Source organism: Cucurbita moschata, unplaced genomic scaffold, assembly GCF_002738365.1.
Source record: "Cucurbita moschata cultivar Rifu unplaced genomic scaffold, Cmos_1.0 Cmo_Scf00014, whole genome shotgun sequence".
Classification (NCBI taxonomy): domain Eukaryota; kingdom Viridiplantae; phylum Streptophyta; class Magnoliopsida; order Cucurbitales; family Cucurbitaceae; genus Cucurbita; species Cucurbita moschata.
The window spans coordinates 381,720-400,720 of record NW_019268530.1 but is presented as its reverse complement, the minus strand read 5'-3'; the positions used below and the strand labels follow the sequence as shown (position 1 = coordinate 400,720).

At 36.2% G+C, this 19,001-nt stretch overlaps 4 protein-coding genes across 5 annotated transcripts; 1 reads left to right on the top strand and 3 right to left on the bottom strand.

The window, feature by feature from the left end:
• Window positions 1–496: 496 nt before the first annotated feature.
• Window positions 497–4,398, bottom strand: LOC111452813 (LRR receptor-like serine/threonine-protein kinase IOS1). 2 transcript variants are annotated; one of them, XM_023093714.1, is made up of 13 exons: window positions 4,285–4,398; window positions 3,671–4,208; window positions 3,108–3,592; window positions 2,896–3,034; window positions 2,748–2,819; window positions 2,579–2,650; window positions 2,370–2,450; window positions 2,120–2,280; window positions 1,783–2,030; window positions 1,582–1,711; window positions 1,448–1,507; window positions 1,168–1,360; window positions 497–1,084 (listed from the first exon to the last, which is right to left on the bottom strand). In XM_023093714.1, exons 1-13 carry the CDS (start codon window positions 4,394–4,396, stop codon window positions 688–690), a joined length of 2,688 nt encoding a protein of 895 aa, XP_022949482.1. In that variant the 5' UTR covers window positions 4,397–4,398; the 3' UTR covers window positions 497–687. The 2 variants fall into 2 exon arrangements, with proteins under 2 accessions (XP_022949482.1, XP_022949481.1); XM_023093713.1 differs by having other exon boundaries at window positions 1,783–2,039; window positions 4,285–4,397.
• Window positions 4,399–5,995: 1,597 nt separating this feature from the next.
• Window positions 5,996–9,686, bottom strand: LOC111452815 (probable LRR receptor-like serine/threonine-protein kinase At5g59680). Its single transcript, XM_023093717.1, has 13 exons — window positions 9,569–9,686; window positions 8,954–9,491; window positions 8,403–8,878; window positions 8,171–8,309; window positions 8,031–8,102; window positions 7,883–7,954; window positions 7,714–7,794; window positions 7,433–7,593; window positions 7,114–7,361; window positions 6,909–7,038; window positions 6,775–6,834; window positions 6,495–6,687; window positions 5,996–6,416 (listed from the first exon to the last, which is right to left on the bottom strand). The coding sequence occupies exons 1-13, from the start codon at window positions 9,648–9,650 to the stop codon at window positions 6,020–6,022; spliced, it is 2,649 nt and encodes an 882-aa protein (XP_022949485.1). The 5' UTR covers window positions 9,651–9,686; the 3' UTR covers window positions 5,996–6,019.
• Window positions 9,687–10,626: 940 nt separating this feature from the next.
• LOC111452051 (putative leucine-rich repeat receptor-like protein kinase At2g19210) lies at window positions 10,627–15,341 on the bottom strand. Its single transcript, XM_023092579.1, has 13 exons — window positions 15,166–15,341; window positions 14,548–15,085; window positions 13,330–13,811; window positions 12,994–13,132; window positions 12,823–12,894; window positions 12,651–12,722; window positions 12,486–12,566; window positions 12,243–12,400; window positions 11,921–12,150; window positions 11,704–11,830; window positions 11,509–11,571; window positions 11,226–11,418; window positions 10,627–11,137 (listed from the first exon to the last, which is right to left on the bottom strand). The coding sequence occupies exons 1-13, from the start codon at window positions 15,275–15,277 to the stop codon at window positions 10,741–10,743; spliced, it is 2,664 nt and encodes an 887-aa protein (XP_022948347.1). The 5' UTR covers window positions 15,278–15,341; the 3' UTR covers window positions 10,627–10,740.
• An 887-nt stretch (window positions 15,342–16,228) lies between these two features.
• On the top strand, window positions 16,229–18,893 carry LOC111452031 (mediator of RNA polymerase II transcription subunit 6). The gene is made up of 5 exons (XM_023092550.1): window positions 16,229–16,608; window positions 16,911–17,085; window positions 17,429–17,498; window positions 17,974–18,077; window positions 18,608–18,893. Exons 1-5 carry the CDS (start codon window positions 16,364–16,366, stop codon window positions 18,764–18,766), a joined length of 753 nt encoding a protein of 250 aa, XP_022948318.1. The 5' UTR covers window positions 16,229–16,363; the 3' UTR covers window positions 18,767–18,893.
• Window positions 18,894–19,001: the final 108 nt, after the last annotated feature.

Sequence of the window (19,001 nt, the reverse complement as noted above, 5' to 3'; positions counted from 1 at the left end):
TCGTATAATCGAAACCTGGTAGGTAAACCACTATACGTTTATTTTACTTTCTAACTAATCATCGATCAATATTATTCAAATGAAATTAATTTATTCGAATGTTATAAATCAATTATGTTGAATCGGTTGAATATGTAAAATATGTTACTTTTTTTTATTATTAGTGGTCTTTTTTTACGATATAAAGAACCAAGGACATATTTGTAAAAAGAATTGAAATCTTTGTGATGTTATTGAATATGAACCTAGGATATGTCGAGAGTGATTTTGGAACTGTCATAATTATTTCCAAACGTATTTTTAGTTATAGATGACATTTCGTGGGTAAAATAAAGCTTTGAATTTAGATACCTAAACGAAAGGGATCGTAAAATTTAAAAACTATTAGGATGACATTTTTTACTTTAAAAATCAACGTCTAAATCAACGTCAGTATATAAATAAAATAAAAAATTGGTTTGACTTTGAAAAGGAATAAAATATGAGGAATCTTGGATCCAAGTGAATTATCCAAAGATTTATTCATGGTAGGTAATAGGAAATAGACAAAGTCAACCAAAATCAGAATCTCGTATGATCAGCTCATGCCTTGGTGCTTTCCTAAACCATATCGTTGACCTCACACATTGACTTGCTTATAATAAAGACAATAAACAATTTGAAAGACTTTTGGTATGCAAAAATAAACTACCTTGCCATAGGGCCCATCTCGGAATGGAAGTTTGAGGAGATCGTCGTAGCAGAGTCAATTTGATGACCTCTCTGATTTAACTCGAGGTTTAGACATTCTTTGAGTTCGGTTACAACTTGACTCATAGTTGGCCTATTTATAGGGTTACGAGCAGTGCAAGACATTCCTATGTCTACAGCTTTCCACACCGAGTTAGTATTGCAATCGTCTTTTATTTTCGGATCAATTATAGAGTAGATATCGCCTTGGTTAATGTTGGAATCGACCCATTGGATAATGTGGCTTTTCTCACTAGTTTTCACTAGTACAGGTCTTCCTGTGATGAGCTCCAAAATAACAATTCCAAAGCTATAAACATCGCTCTTCTCAGTCAATTTGTATGATGTATAATACCTAAAAGGCAAAAAAAAAAAAAAGTGTTACTAAAATACTTTTTAAAGTGAGATTTCCATAACCCGATCATAGGAAAGACATACTCTGGATCAAGATAGCCAGGAGTTCCAACCACCTTCGTGGTCACATGAGTTGCACCTCCCTCCATTGGAAAAGCTCTTGAGAGGCCAAAATCAGCAAGTTTGGCTTGTAAATACTCGTTCAATAGAATATTACATGATTTGATATCTCTATGGATAATTGGAGGCCTACAACCATTGTGTAGATATTCCAATCCTGCATAAATGTGAACTCAAATGGTCAAAATGGATATTAAGACTTCAATTATAGCAATGTTTAGCCTATCATTAAGTTAGTTGCTACCTTGTGCTGAATCCAATGCTATTTGAAGCCTTTCTTCCCACCTTAAAACAACTCTTCCATCTGCATAAAGTTCATCACAACAACATTAGTACAACCAATAGCGTTCTACCCATTGAACTCAATTTGGTACCTACCAGAAAGCACTGATCCTAGGTTTCCTTTGGCCATGTATTCATAGACAAGCCCCATTTTTGTTTCCCCTTCATTGCAATATCCAACAAGGCCAGTTAAGTTTCTGTGATGAACTCTCAACAGTAGATCAACCTGTGAGGAGTTAACAGTGTAAATAAGCATTGAAAGTAAAGTTATGGGCGGTAGAACAATTGGGTTAATACCTCTGCTTGAAATTCTCGATACCCTTGAGCTGATTTTGGAGATAGCATCTTTACAGCCACTTCAGTGTTACCCATGACACCATAATAAACCTTTCCAAACCCACCTTCACCCAATAGTCTTCCGAAATTATTGGTCATTTTTAAGATGTCCGAGTATGAAAGTTGGCGACTTGGTGTCTGTAATGGCTCATGTGGGTTAAGCTGAATTTCAGAGTTTATTGGTGAATGGGGCTCCATTAGGCTTGGGCCTGTACCACCTAGAAGTTAAATACAGAGATATTATAGAAGTACTGATATGAAGAAAGTGTTGATAAAAAGAAACATATTGGCTGCTTACCTTCAGAACTTCGTTTGCGTCGAATGAAGTAAATAGAAGCTAAAATCAATGCTAAAATGATGAGAGCTCCCCCAACTGCTGCTACTATTGGAACTACTATGTTATTCTTCTTCTTCTTTTCACTCGGGCTTGTCCCTTCTAAATACGGGTTTCCCTCCATACTTAAGAAAGAACATTTATGAATGTTAATTAATTGGTTAAACAAAGGCTTTGACAAGATTTTCCTCAATGAAAATGGAAAGAAAAGTACCTCAATGAAAGGGAGCCTTTGTTCCTTTTGTCGATAAGTGAGGCAGGAACTTGGCCTGATAGATTGTTTCCAGATAAATCTCTGCAGTAATAATAAACCTAATGTGATATACGTAAATGCAAAGCTACGACAGTTTATATACTTCAAGTGGACAATATCATATTGTCGTGGAGAGTCGTGGTTCCTAACAGAGTTCTTAGTAAACTTACATAACAGTCAACAGTGGCATTTCAGCAAGAAAATCAGGCACCGCTCCACTCAAGTTATTATTTGACAAATCCCTGAAACAATCTCTTGTAAAGACTTGTTCTTGGCGTTCAACAAGCAAAAGCAGGGATTTGAAGGAGATGCTTTAAAGAGGTAGAAAAAGGCACTTACAAAAAAGCTAGCTTTGCAAGACTTGATATGTTGGCTGAAATTTCGCCAGTCAATCCACTGGACGATAAGTCTCTGATAAGAATAGGACCATTAATCTAACTGAAACATTCCCAGAAAGTGATAGCAAAATAAATGCAAAGATACTCACAGCCCTGTGATTCTTGGAGGATTTGAAGCATCATAGCTACAGTTGATACCCTGCCAAGCAAACATTTTAGGGGCACATGGATCTCCTTGCCAGTTTTTTGCAACCCCATAATCGTTCTTAATGGATTTAATACCATCAACTGCAAAGAACAAATTTGGATATTGAAGTGAATATCTAGAGACAAGAACATGATGAATGTCCATAAATATTACCATCATCTTGTTCTGTTGTGAGCTGTGGAAAGTTCATCACTTTGTATATCTCAATTGCATTCAGGATGGGCGGAAGAGTTGATCCTTCGGACATGATCAATTTAAAGTCATACGTATCATTAAGAGTCAAGGGAGCTAAGCTACGCACAACATTCTCCGTTAGATAACTGACTAGAATATTGTCGGCTACCCAAAGCTGGTCGTTTAGATAGATCTTGAATAGCCTGGATTGGTTGGCTTTGAGCTCTTGTAGTTCAGCAAAATACATATATACATAGTATTGGTTGGGTCCATTAACATCGTCCCAATAAAACTCCATTGGTGCACTTGCATTTATCACTGTGGAGGCCGTGCTCAACACCTTAGAGGGTGCCATGAAACCAGGGGAATCGTTGTTGTTAATCGGGAGTGAAGTGGTTATTGGAGTCCATTTCACGAGTGGAGTTGGTGGACTCCAAACACGATCATATATGTCGTCTGGAAATCTAACAATACATACACATCAGGATAAGTAAATATTAGAGTCGTGGTTCTTAGTAGGCACCAAAGAGCAGAGGACTCACCGGATGAACGTATCGTTTGGAGCACCAATGTCGAGCCGAAATAACGTTGATAATGAGCCACTTACAGTTACATAAGTGGTGTTTGGCAATGGCCTTAGCTCCAAGGCTGAAACAAAAGGAACCCCATTTCCATTGTTCACAAGACAAACCTGCGCCTGATTTGAAGTTGCAATATGAACGATCTCCTCCTCGATAATATTGTTTATGCTGGCTCCAAATTTCACGGTCACCCAAAAATCAGGTCCAAAATATAGATCGAACTCTGGAGTGCTGCTTTGATTATCATAATTTGCATACAAGAAACTTGCTCGAATCAAATACTTGGTGCCAAGTTTGAGTTTAAAAGTATAACAGTTCCTTGTCCCATCAGGAAAACTTCTAAGGCTCCATAGCTGTTTCTGGAGAGTATTGGAACGACGACTTGGTGGTAAAGTTACGGCCAAACCAGTCTGGACGTAATTGGAATCAGAGACGTAATTGATACCCGTAGCTGGCTCAGTATAGCTAGAATTGGAGCCGCAATCAATACTGATGAAGCCTGAAAAACAAGGTGTAAACCCATTGGTGGCACGCAAACAGAGAAAAGAAGTAGAGGGAGTAAGGGAAATACAGACCTTGTTGGGTTTGGGCATGAACCAAATGCAGGAGAGGAAGAGTGGCGATAAAGGCAGAAAGGAAAGCTTTGAGTTTCCCCATTGGATCAGGAAATGAGTAGAAGAGAAGCATTTAATGGAAGAATTTATGGGTTTTTAGTGAAATGAATTGGTCAAGTAGAATGTTAGCTACGCAATGTTTTTGATATTCTGAACATTTTCTTACAAATTGTGTTAAGTCAACTACAGGATATCATTTGACAGATAGGGGCGAGCATGTTGCCAACTTGTGTTTCATTAGTCCACACAATGTTGAATTCATGCACTCCCTTCTTCAATTTTATATCTATTATTATACCCAACTTAAAAAAATCATACTACTTTGTTTCGACCAACCAATCATTTTTTATAAGAATGTGAAACCTTTTTTCAGAAACATTCTAAAATCGTGAGGCTAATAGCGATACGTAACGGGTCAAAATGGGCAATATCTACTAACGGTGGGATTGAGCTGTTATAAATGATATTAGAGCCAACCAACGAGAACGTTGGCCCTCGAACGGATGGATTGTGAGATCTCACATTGGTTGGAGGGTAGAACCAACCATTTCAATTATAAAAAACTTGAGGAGAAGCCCATAATAAAAAACTAAAAAATGACTATATCTATCAGCCGTGGATTTGCTATTACTCAAACTCATTTTGAAATATTTGAATCTTTAGTGTAACACATGGGCCTCGCTCAAATTGGCATTAATACATGCATCTACCATTTTTTAATATACAATTTTTGTTTAAAAACTTTTAAAATATATTTTTTTTTTAATTTCAAGAGATTTATTAAATAGGGTTATCATAAAAAGTTTAGACAGTTCTTCTGTATATTTTTTTTGTTAAACTAATTTCCTAAACAAAAATATTAAATTACAAATAGGATATTATTATTATTATTAGTTGTCTTTTTAGAATATAAAAAGAAATAGGAATATTTGACTGATTCGTAAGATTAGACCTCTGACATTAACAACTAAATAATTATCCATAAAAAAAAAACCAATTAACAAAAATAAATTAAATGGAGATTAGTGGATTTCAATTATGACAAAAGATTCAAATAATAAAACAATTTATTTCCAAAATAAATAACAAGTCAACTCAATTGGCTCCATTCTAAATTGCGTGTATTCCACGGTTGACCTAATTTTAGGACAATACAAAATCGTTGTTTTTCTTTGAAAATCATTTAGTCTAAATAATTACGTTGGACATTTCTTCTTCTTTTTTTTAATCAGTTTAATATTTTCTTTTTAAAAAAATTAATTTTTAGTCAAAACAAAAATGTAAAATTCTTTTTTAGCTCTTAAGACTTGATTTTTAAATCATAGGTAAAAAAAATATTTAGAAGATTAATTTTTCAAAAACTAAATAAATAAATTGTTATAGAATGAAACCTTAATATATATAATCTATGAATATTTATTACTCACCAAAATCGTAATTATAAATCTAATACGCGAGCTTAGTAAATAAATTTTGGTAACCTAAACTACATGGTTTCTTAACGATGATGTTTAGTTAACTATAATTGAATTTTGTATCGAGAATTAAATATAAACGAACACCTAGCATATGTCTTACATTCTTTGTATTTGTACGTGTAGACTAACGGACTATTTATTATCTTTAACATTATAATTATAAGAAAATAGTAACAATAAAGACAACAATTCTAAAGACTTATCTAATACAAAATGAACTATCTTGCTATAGGACCTATCTCCGAATGGATGGTTGAAGAGATCGTTGTAGCAGAACCAGTTTGATGGTCTCTCTGGTTTAGCTCAAGGCTTAGACATTCCTTGAGTTCATTTACAACTTGGCTCATTGTTGGCCTATTTATAGGATTACGAGCCGTGCAAGACATTCCTATGTCTACTGCTTTCCACACTGAGTTAGTACAGCAATCTTCTTTTATGTTGGAATCAATTATAGAGTAGATGTCGCCTTGGGTAATGTTGGAATCAACCCACTGGATAATATGACTTTTCTCACTAGTTTTCACTAGTACAGGTCTTCCCGTGATGAGCTCCAGAATAACAATTCCAAAGCTATAAACATCGCTCTTCTCGGTCAATTTGTATGATGTATAATACCTAGAAGAAAAAAAAAATGTTACCAAAATACTTTTTAAAGTGAGATGTCCATAACCGAAGTTAGTAAAAAAAACATACTCTGGATCAAGATAGCCAGGAGTTCCGACCACCTTAGTTGTCACATGAGTGGCACCTCCCTCCATTGGAAAAGCTCTTGAGAGGCCAAAATCAGCAAGTTTGGCTTGTAAATACTCGTTCAATAAAATGTTACTTGGTTTGATATCTCTATGGATAATTGGAGGCCTACAACCATTGTGTAGATATTCCAATCCTGCATAAATGTAAACTCAAATGGTCAAAATGGATATTAAGACTTCAATTATAACAATGTTTAGCCTATCATTAAGCTAGCTGCTACCTTGTGCTGAATCCAATGCTATTTGAAGCCTTTCTTCCCACCTTAAAACAACTCTTCCATCTGCATAAAGTTTATCGCAACAACATTAGTACAAGTAATAGCGTTCTACCCATTGAACTCAATTTGGTTCCTACCAGAAAGCACTGATCCTAGGTTTCCTTTGGCCATGTATTCATAGACAAGCCCCATTTTTGTCTCCCCTTCGTTGCAATATCCAACAAGGCCAGTTAAGTTTCTGTGATGAACTCTCAACAGAAGATCGACCTGTCATGAGTTAACAAACAGTGTAAATAAGCATTGAAAGTAAAGTTATGGGCGGTAGAACAATTGGGTTAATACCTCTGCTTGAAATTCTCGATACCCTTGAGCTGATTTTGGAGACAGCATCTTTACAGCCACTTCAGTGTTACCCATGACACCATAATAAACCTTTCCAAACCCACCTTCACCCAATAGTCTACCGAAATTATTGGTCATTTTTAAGATGTCCGAGTAGGAAAGTTGGCGACTTGGTGTGTGTAATGGCTCATGTGGACGAGGCTGAAGTTCAGAATTCATTGGTGAATGGGGGTCCACGATGATTGGGGCTGTAGCAATTTGAAGTTAAATACAGAGATAAAGAAAGGGTTGATATATAAGCAACTTATTGGCTTCTTACCTTTAGAATTACTTCGTTTGCGTCGAATGAAGTAAACAGAAGCTAAAATCAAGAGTAAAATGATGATAGCTCCACCAATTGCTGCTGCTATTGGAACTACTATGTTATTCTTCTTCTCTTCACTTGGTGTTGTTCCTTGTAGATTCGGATTTCCCTCCGTACTTGTGAAAGCAACATTCATGCGTGTTAATAAATTAGCAAAAAAAAAAAAAAAAAAAAGGGTTATGAGAAGACTTTCATCTCATTTGGAAGAACAGAGTAAGGAACTTTGTAAAGAGAACCTTAATGAAAGAGACCCTTCATTTGTTTTGTCAATAAGAGCGGCAGGAATCTGTCCAGACAGGTTGTTTCCTGATAAGTTTCTGCAACAATTATATGATAGATGGAATTTGAGCTCATAAATCTTCTCAAACATAATGATATCTTACTTGGAATTCTAAGTAAACTTACAGGACAGTCAACATTGGCATTTTAGCAAGAAAATCAGGCACCATTCCACTAAGGCTATTATTTGACAAATCCCTGAAATGATCGAAGTATTCTATCAGCCTCTTGTTAGGAGATCAATTTCTGAAGAGGTGCAGAAAAAGGCACTTACAAAACCTCTAGCTTTGCTAGACTTGCTATGTTGCCTAAAATCTCTCCACTCAATCCACTCGACGATAAATCTCTGTCAAGAATTGGATTATCAGCCTAACTTCCATATAAAAGGAACCATTCCAAGAAAGTGATACTCACAGCCGTGTGATTCTTGGAGGGTTTGAAGCATCATAACTGCAGTTGAGTCCTTGCCAGACAAATGTTGTAGGAGCACATGGATCCCCTTGCCAGTTTTTAGTAACCCCATAATTATGCTTAATGGATTCAATGGCATCAACTTCAAAGAAGAAATTAAAAGGGTATGGAAGTGAATATTTAGATATAAAAAAGAATGAGAAGATGCAGAAAGATGAATGTTCATAAATGTTACCATCAGCTTGTTCTGTTGTGAGTTGTGTGAAGTTCATCACTTTGTATATCTCAATTGCGTTCAGAATGGGCGGAAGAGTTGACCCTTCGGACATGATCAATTTATAATCACGAAGACTAGAGGGAATTATAGTACGAACCACATTTTCTGATAGATAATCAACCACAATATCATCCTTCATCAAAAGATCATCATTTAGATAGAGTTTGAATAATCTGGATTGGTTGGGCATGAGCAGCTGAAGTTCAGCAAAATACATGTATACATAGTATAGGTTAGGCCCATTATCATCGTCCCAAAAAATCTCCATGGGTGCACTTGCATTTATAACTGTGGAGGCCGTGCTCAAGACCTTAGAGGGTGCCATGAAACCAAATGAATCTTTGTTGGCAATGGGGAGTGAAGTATTTATAGGAGTCCATTTGAGGAGTGGAGCTGGTGGACTCCAAACACGATCATATATGTCGTCTGGAAATCTAAGAACACATACATATCATGATAAGTAACATTATAGAAAATGAGTGGTGGGCACGGCAGAGCAGAGGACTCACCGGATGAGATAATCGTTTGGAGAGCCAGTGTCCAAGCGCAAGAAGGTTGATAATGAGCCAGTTGTAGTTACATAAGTGGTGTTTGGCAATGGCCTTAGCTCCAACGCTGAAACAAAAGGAACCCCATTTCCATTGTTGACAAGGCAAATCTGCACCTGGTTTGAGGTTGTGATATGAATGATTTCGTTATTGATGATATTTTTTATGTTGTCTCCTAAATTCACGGTGACCCAGAAATCAGGTCCAAAATATAGATCGAATTCTGGAATGTTGTTTTGGGCATCATAATTGGCATAGAAGAAACTTGCTCGAATCAAATACTTGATGCCAAGTTTGACTTGAATGTTATAGCAGTTCCTTGTTCCATTGGGAAAGCTTCTAAGGCTCCGTAGCTGTTGTAGGAGAGTTCCGGAATGGCTAGTTGATGGTAAAGTTATGGCCAAACCGGTTTCCACGTAATTAGAATCAGAGACATAATTGATACCCGTAGCTGGCTCAGTATAGCTAGAATTGGAGCCACAATCAATACTGATGAAGCCTGAAAAACAAGGTGTTAAACCGATTGGTGGCATGCAAACAAAGAAAAGAAGTAGAGGTAGTAAGGAAAATACAGACCTTGTTGGGTTTGGGCATGCACCAAATGCAGAAGAGGAAGAGTGGCGATGAAGGCAAGAAGGAAGGCTTTGAGTTTGCCCATTGGAGTAGGAAATGAGTAGAGAGTGAAGCAGTTGGTGGAAGAATTTATGGGTTTTTAGTGAAATGAATTGGTCAAGTCCGAGCTGTTTGTGGGGTCCAAGGATGAGACGTGTATTGAAAATTTAGGAGCTTAGGGGTCTTCACATTTGTAATACAATCATAAGTCAACTGGTAGTGGTCAATTACATTTGGCAGATGGTTGGCAACTTGGGTTTGAATGGTCAATGAAAATCTTTTGTTTTTTTCCCTCTTTTTTTTTCTTCTTTTCACATTTTTGGTGGCTTATTCATGATTATTCATGATTTTGGAGTCTCACTCGTAAAAATATCATCATCAGTTTTAAAATGTATCTGCTAAGGAGAGATTTTCACACTTACAAAAGATGCGTTGTTCCTCTCTCCAATCGATACGTGCTTTGTTCCCCTCTCCAACCGATGCGGGTCATTGCTGGCATACCTGGTGTCTGACACTGATATCATTTAAAACAGTCCAAGCACATCGTTAGCAGATATTATCTATAATGTCTGACATTGATATTATTTAAAACAGTCTATCGTTAGCAGATATTATCTACTATAATGTCTGACATTGATATTATTTAAAACAGTCCATCGTTAGCAGATATTATCTACTTTGACTTATTACGTATCACTGTCTGTTTTCTCTTTCATTTACAAATTAGGTTAAGAAATAGTGTGAGAATGAACGCTATTTTTTAAGGAAAAATTATTATTCTTTTGATATAATATAAAAAGCCAATTGGACATACTTGACTGCTTCCTCGCATTGAATTTCTGACATTTAATTTTGTGTATTGTCAACTATTTAAATAAAAAATAAAAATAAAAAAACTCTCTAACCCGTTTTCTTCAATAAATTTTCTCTAAATTTTGGATTAGTTGGAGTTGTAGATTCGTATAAGATTGTACCATAAATTTGAATTAACTTTATGAGATTGAATTTATAGCCTACAATAAACATCAAATAGCTTTCTAACAAACAAATACAAATAAAAATATGGGGCTATTATTTATCGTCATGAATAAAAGAATGCCTAAATTAAGAACACTAGACAATGAGACTATGGCCATCTACCTTGCTTCAGGACCAAACAGAGAAACGTGATCAGCAGCTACTGATTCAGGCTGCTGATTACTGGCACTGTGAGCCAACTCCATGTTCAAACATTCATTCAAATCTATCACAACTTGGTTCATCGTTGGCCTATTTGTAGACGCCGGAGATGCACACGACATTGCGATTTCAACCGCTTTCCAAACGGTGTTTACGTTGAAATCTTCTTTCAATTTCGGATCAATAATGGAGCTGATATCACCTTGAGAAAGCATCGAGTCAACCCATTGATAGATGTGAATTACCTTCTCTGAACTCTTTGTCAAAACTGGTTTTCCTGTTATGATTTCTAGAAGAACAATTCCGAAGCCATAAACGTCGCTTTTTTCGTTTAATCTATACGACGTGTAATATCTGAAAGCAAGTAGAATGTTGCAAAGAGTCAGCAAGAGAGTTGAAGCTATTTGATTGTTAGAAAAGTATTTGAATATAAACTACTCACTCAGGGTCGAGGTAACCAGGAGTGCCAACCACATTCGTTGTCACATGAGTGGCACCATCGTCGACAGGAAAAACTCTCGACAACCCGAAATCGGATACTTTTGCTCGAAAGTTATCATCCAACAAAATGTTGGAAGATTTTACATCTCTATGTACAATAGCTGGCTTTATACCAGAATGCAAGTATTGTAATCCTAAATCACATTGAAATGAGAGAATAAGAAACTGAGGGACTAGGAATTCACCAAATAAATTTGAGCTCTATGATTAAGATAATTACTAACCTTGTGCTGCATCTACTGCTATGTGAAGTCTGTCTTCCCAATTCAACAGAGCAGACTTGTCATCTACATGTCATCCATATCAAAGTTAAGAACACATAATTGAAGTTCAAAATATTTCTGTTTTTCGGTTTTAGATATTAAGAAAACATCGTAAGCCAGCAAAATATTTTTACACAACAATAACCAAGACCAGACCTGAGATGAGAGATCCCAAGTTTCCTCTGCCCATGTACTCATAGATAAGTCCTTTGTTGGTCGGTTCATTGCAAAATCCAACCAGACCAGTCAAGTTTCTATGATGAACCCTCATGAGAAGGTCAACCTGAAATTGTAAGAATTTGGGTGTCAATCAAGAGAGATTCAAGTATTTATGAATGAACTTTTGTATTTGGTAGACGTCAAAGATCCGGACCTCTGCTTGAAATTGTTGATACCCTTGAATGGATCGAGGAGATAGCATTTTCACAGCTACTTCAATGTTTTCGATTTTGCCGTAGTAAACTCGTCCAAAACCACCTTCTCCAAGCGTACGCTCGAAATTGTTTGTCATTCTTAGGACATCCGAGTATGAATAGCATCTCTTAGATGTGTCCCAATTTTCAGAATGATCAACAGTTTGTTTCGCCACTCCATTTACAGCTTCTAAAAGGATATCACAAGCTTAGATATGTGAACTAAAATAGCAACAAATTTCAGAGAGTAAATTCATAAAAAATCGTATAGTATGTTCTCACCTTTTGATTTTCTTATTTTTTTCCTCCAAAAGATAGCCGCTGCAATTAAGAACAAAAGTAGAAGAAATCCAACAACTGATGCTACTACAGGAACAAGAACTTTGCTTCCCTTCTCTTCGCTTGGAGGCGTAGTAAACAGATTAGGATTTTCGCCAAATCTATCAGAAGAAAAAAAACCAAAGATTTTAACACCACTTCAAAAGAAACTAGACCTTATTGCATGAGTTTCCAGAGAAACTAGACCTTAATAACAGAGAGCCATTATTGGACCTTTCTACGAGCTGGGCTGGAATTAGTCCTGAAAGCTTGTTTTTCTCCAAGTTTCTGCAATAAAAAGATGCAGAGTATCAAATACTCTAGCTAAGCTAAGAAACTTATTATTTGTCTAACTACTTTTGTGTAACTTACAGGACTCGCAACGATGGCAATTGAGAGATAAATTCAGGCACTGATCCGCTCAAATTATTGTTTGACAGATCTCTAAAACCAACCAAAAAATGAAAAAAGAATTCATGTAAGAATCAGCGGTGATATATTAGATTATTTTCTTTTGTTGTGAGGAACTATTAATTTCACTTACAGAGTCTCCAGCATTTTAAGATCAGCTATATCTCTAGGTATTTCTCCCGTTAGTCCACTGGAGGACAAATCCCTGATTGAAGGGAAGATTTCATTGAAACATCCAATATTAACAACTCAAAAATAGCTGACAGCAACAGAAATACTACACAGATAGAACAAAAAAACTTACAAGGATGTGATTCTGGGAGGCACAGAGTTCACCAAGCTACAGTTGAGTCCTTGCCAGATTAATCCCCTTGGGACACACGGATCTCCTTGCCAGTTTCTTCTAACTCTATACACTGTCTTGATATTCTCAATGGCAACAACTGAAACATTTCAAAATGTTGTTCAGCCAGTTTTCTTTATTTTCAAAGATTGGGTATTTTTTCTCTTTCAATTTAGACTTTAATGTTTTAAAAGTTAAACTCTTAATATATTAATAATTTTCAATTTAGTCAGAGCACCAAAATGAAATTTAGCCCTAAATGCAAAGGAAATCAGTAAAGTTGTTGAGAGTTGATACCATCTTCTCTAGCTGTCTCGGGTTGCGACAAATTGACGACTCGATAAATCTCAACAGCATTGAGGATCGGAGGGAGGGTTGAATTGGCAGTCCTGACGAGGGAGATCTCGTATGATCCGCCAGTCATAGGTGAGGTACTGAAAACGATCGATACGCTTAAAAATTGGGGAGAAAACGATTTATTAAGCCACCGTTCTCCATTCACACTTATGTCGAACTCTCTGGACTCATTCGCTTGAAGCTTCTTCAGCTCCGCAAAATACATGTAGAGGAAAAACGGCGTCGTGGAATCCGGCGGCTGCCATGTGAACAACATCGGAGCGCTTGCGTTTCTCGGCGTCAACGACGTGTTCATGACCGCCGGAGCCGGCTGGAAGAAGGCCTGGTCGTTGACATTCACTTGCTGCGAGGTGTTTAAGGTTGTCCATTCTTTGACTGGAATCGGTGGATCCCAGATTCGATCGTAGACGTCGTCTTTGTACCTTCTCAGAGCGAAGCATGCAATATTAGAATAACCATTAATATACTACTACTCTATTATTTTCTCAATTTAGTCTATTGTTTTTTAATAAAAAATAAAAAAAAAAAACTTCAATTTTATAAATTTTAAATTATTTTCTTTTAATTTATAGGTTAAAATTGATTGATGATTAATGATAAACTGGCTAAAACTGGAAAATCTCTAATTTGTCTCAAAAGTTCTAAATATTTGGCAAAATTGAATATATATATATACACACACACACTACAAACATTTCTTAGTATATGTTTAATAAATATGGAGTACCATCATTTAAATATTTAAAAAATAAGTAAATACTAAAACATACGTTTATCCAAATAATTTATTCAACATTTTTTTTTTAAATATCACTTGATTTGATGGCTAACCAATATTAATATTAATATTAATATTATTGATGCATAAATGCAAAACAATGGATACATCATGATAAAATTATATAATTATAATCATTCTAACCTTAATTTTTCGTACTGTAATCTAAATCTAACCGTAGAATAATTCTTCAATTAAACTGTGAATTTCTCATCTTCACATGTTATAGACTATTTTGAAGTGTTTAGGAGCATAATTAGTTGGAATTTAGATATTCATTACGTTTCTCGTAATGCGAATGAGAAAAGAAGAAGCAGAAGGAGAAGAGGAACAGTAAAAGCAGAATCGAGACAGAGAAATGGTAAAAATTGAAAACAAACCTGATTGTTCGGTTATCAAGGGAGCCAAAATCAAGGCGGAAAAAAGTAGCCAACGTCAGAGATCCGGACTGGTAAATAGAGTCTTTCAGAGGCCTCAATTCCAGAGCAGAAATGAACGGAATTCCAGTTCCAACATTCGCAACACAAATTTGTACATCGCTGGACGAAACAATATGCACAATCTCTTTACGCACCACCAAATCTTCAGTAAATGTTATCGAATCCCAAACGTTCGCTCCCAAATACAGATCAAATCCAGGCAAATTCCTTCTACCATCGTAATTTCCGTACCGAAAAGTCGCTCGAATCAAATACTTCGTCCCTGCCCTCACTTTCAACTTGTAGCAATTCCTAACTCCTTCCGGAAAGCTCCTCAGGCTCCACAGCTGCCGTCCAAGGCCATTCTGTATGATATCGGCGGAAATGTTGTGGACTTCGCCGGAATTTATGAACGCCGCATCGGATTCGTAGATTATTCCGGTGTTCGGTTCTGTGTAGGTGGAGTTCGCCGGAATTCCGCAGTCTAAACTAATGAAACCTAAAATTACGAGAAAGAGGATCGATGATCAAATTTGTATGTCGATCGATTGAATTTGAGATTTTAAGTTCGTTACATACCTGAAGGATTCTGCGCAGAGACGAAATTGTTGAGAGCGGAACTGGAAAGAAGAACGAGGACGAAGAATTGGAGAGTTGCCATTAACGAATGAGCTTTGAGGATTTGCAACATGTTTTTCACTAAATACGGCAACCGGAAGAGATTGTTTCCTTGTTCTTCTGCTTGTCAATATCGATGGCGTCTGCGGAATAAAATAAAGAAAGAAAATAAAGAAAAGTTTATACACGTGAATGCCGTCTGGAAGGAACCAGGTGGGCGCGAAATATTCAAAGGTCTAAAATATGGGTCACTTAAAAATGTATATTTTAATACCATGGGCATGGATGAACAAACAATATTTTTAAACTCTTTTATTTTTTTATTTTAAGAAGATAAAGACTTCCTACTAACTCTATTTTTTCTCCATTAAATTATAAATTTAGTTTTATAATTAAGAGAAAATTAGAATTTCAATTTTTAAAATTAAAATTTTGATTAAATCTCATATCTTCCCATTTAAAATTCTATAGTTATCCTGATTTTAAAATGGATGAAAATTATTAAAATTAGAAAATAACTTTTTATTTTTTATTATTATTATTATCGTATCTATATATATATATATGAAAATAAACTATTTTGAAATAGAAATTCCTAAAATTTGAGTTATTGGAACATTAATTGATCGTTTAATTATTAGACTATAATTCAACAATCGTATCAAACAATACATATAATATTTAATTGACAATTTAATAATGTTGGGATGGAAATTGACTTTTTTTTTTACGTAATTGTCTATGAAAATAATATCTCAATGCCACGGAAATAGTTAATTATCAGAATAATTTTGGGTAGAGTTAATAAATTTAAACTAATTTTTAAAATTATAGAAATTTTTTATCTAATAGCTTAAAATTCATATCTACTAATATTTTAACTTTGGGTATATTTGTTATTCTTTTAGATTAAATTGTAATATATGTCCTAAAAAAAGTAATTATCATTAATAAAACATTAATTAATTGGGATGGAGTGGTAAATGGGATCACTCGACCGACATGTCGTCCTTTATCTAGGTCTTCCTCAACTCTCTTCTTAGTTCCTATGTTGTCGACTCGTCGGGAAACAAAGAAAAAGGGGAAGCGGCATTTTACTCAGGCGAAGGGATCTGTTAATTCTACACTTTCGGGCGGGGAAAAGTGAAATCTCAAGCAAATGGCAACTCCACCGCCACCGGGGATCGGGAATTTTGAGGGAGGACCACCGCTGGCAGCGCCTCAGCCGCCAGGCACGGACATGACTGGAATTTGCTTTAGAGACCAACTCTGGCTCAATACTTACCCTCTCGATCGGAACCTGGTTTTCGATTATTTCGCCTTGTCCCCTTTCTACGACTGGACTTGTAACAATGAACAGCTCAGAATGCGCTCAATTCACCCCCTCGATCTCTCTCAACTCTCGTATGATTTCTCGTCTCCTAATTTTTTTTGTTTCTCTTGATAGAGTTTCTTTTTCTGATAGTTTTCTTCCTCTAATTGGTTGTATGTATCGCAATTGTTTTCTTTCTTCTATTTGTAGTAGCGAGGGGAAGTGGGATGCATTTTCTATGCAATTCGATAGGATAGTTCAACATTTTTTTTTTCTTTTCTCCTCGTTCAAATGAGATTATCAAAAATTGGAACTGGAATTCTCAAGACATTGTTAATTGAAATCCTGGGCTCCAATTTTCATTATAATGATGGGGAAATCTTCTGATGAACAGAAAAATGACAGGGATAGAGTACATGCTGAATGAAGTTATGGAGCCCCACCTTTTTGTTTTCCGAAAGCAGAAGAGGGATGGTCCTGAGAAAGTCACACCAATGCTGACTTATTATATCTTGGATGGTTCTATTTACCAGGCGCCTCAGCTTTGCAATGTCTTTGCTGCCCGAGTTGTGAGATTATCATACTTATCTTTCTCTGTCAATGCCATTTATTTGGTGCAATCTTAGATTTTTTGTTTGTTTGTTTGTTGATAATTGATGCATATGGTTACGATTTCATAGCTGTATTCAGTAAAATATGGTAATAGGAAGTATATTTCAACTGGAAACTTAGTTTCTGTTCTAATTAGTGATATTGTAATCATGCTTCATCATCTTAAAGGTTGGGTTTTTTTTTTTTTCGTGCTATGAAATGCAAGAAGAATTTGTACTAAGATGTAAAGCTAGTCTGGATTCTGCTTCTCTCTTGTTCTATTTTGTTGGAGACTTATGTTTAGTCTTCATTATACCACAGAGCCGGGCACTATATTACATATCGAAGGCCTTTACTACTGCTTCCTCAAAGTTGGAGAAGATTGGATATGGTATCGAACTCTTTATGATATAATTTTTGCTCTTTTAAGTTATCAGTAAAAGATGATCATTCATCATGATTTCACGTGCTCAGGGTTTTTCTATCTTATCTGAACCTGGTTTCGTTTTCAAATTTGAGTTGAATCATGCTCATTTAGCTATTATTTTTTGATTGTTGCTAATGAAGAATTAGAAACTCCCTGACACCAAAAACAAGAAAGAGAGAGAAACTCCATAATAGCCTTTCAGGCTCTAAGATAGTTGATGTTGATTGTAATTGGTACCCAATAGGCTTGATTTAAGTTCTTTGGAATTCAAACTTCAGTTTCAGAAATCAACTTTTGGGTCTTATATGCAACAATTCATTTTGATAAGAAATGTAGAATATTATGGATACAGAGACATTGCCTAATAGCCCGACGATCTTCGAATTTTGTTATTTTAGCTTGCAGCTTCAATTTTATTGACTGTTTTCTCATGGTTCAGTCGATTCTGAGAACGAGAGTGAAGAAGTAAAACCTGCAAAAGAGACCATTGACTTTAAGGAAGTAAAGCGAGTTGATCGTATTCTTGCTTCCTTACAGCGCAAGGTAACTCAAATATCGATATATTGATACTGTATGAGCTTTATCTTTTCTACAGCAGAAAATCATGTTGTGTTTGTGTATCTATTGCAAAGAGCTAATTTATGAAGTGTTCAAATTTAAGATATGAGAACTTGGGTGTAGTTTTTCTTTAGTCACAATCTCACCTGATGAGTTCTTTTAGTTTTGTTTGATAAATGTTTATGAATTCTCTATTTTTTTAACTAAAACATTGTGAAAACATGTATGAACTAAAGGGTGAACAGAAATGACTAGGGCTTTATATGTGTCCTGAGAAAAGGCTCAAATGAACAAAATCTCATATATTGTACCTGTAATTAATCAACATTAATACAATTAAACTTCTTAAAGAAATTAAATCATCTTAGGGGATAAGCTGCTAGTATCGGCTGCAAACTTGTTCTTGATTTATATTTTTCATATGGAGACTTAGTTGATCATATTCATGTAGAGTTTATATCTCTAATGCATTGGCTGAAGATCGTCATTAAAAGGCAAAAATTTGTTGTTTGCAGCTGCCACCTGCCCCTCCACCCCCACCATTTCCAGAAGGTTATGTTCCTGCTCCCGCATCAGAAGCAGAAAAAGGCCCTGAAAGCCAGCAAGGAGAACTGCAACAGCCTGCAGCAGATCCCATTATTGATCAAGGCCCTGCTAAAAGGATGAAATTTTGAAGGAAGTGCTTATGCTATGTTTCTCATTCATGTTGAGAAACATATTTAAACCTGCAACCGAAGCTCAACACGGATGAAATGGCTGCCCGATGCATGGTGAGTTATCAACAACACCCCCCCCCCCCCCCCCCCCCCCCCCCCCCCCCCCCCCCCCCCCCCCCCCCCCCCCCCCCCCCCCCCCCCCCCCCCCCCCCCCCCCCCCCCCCCCCCCCCCCCCCCCCCCCCCCCCCCCCCC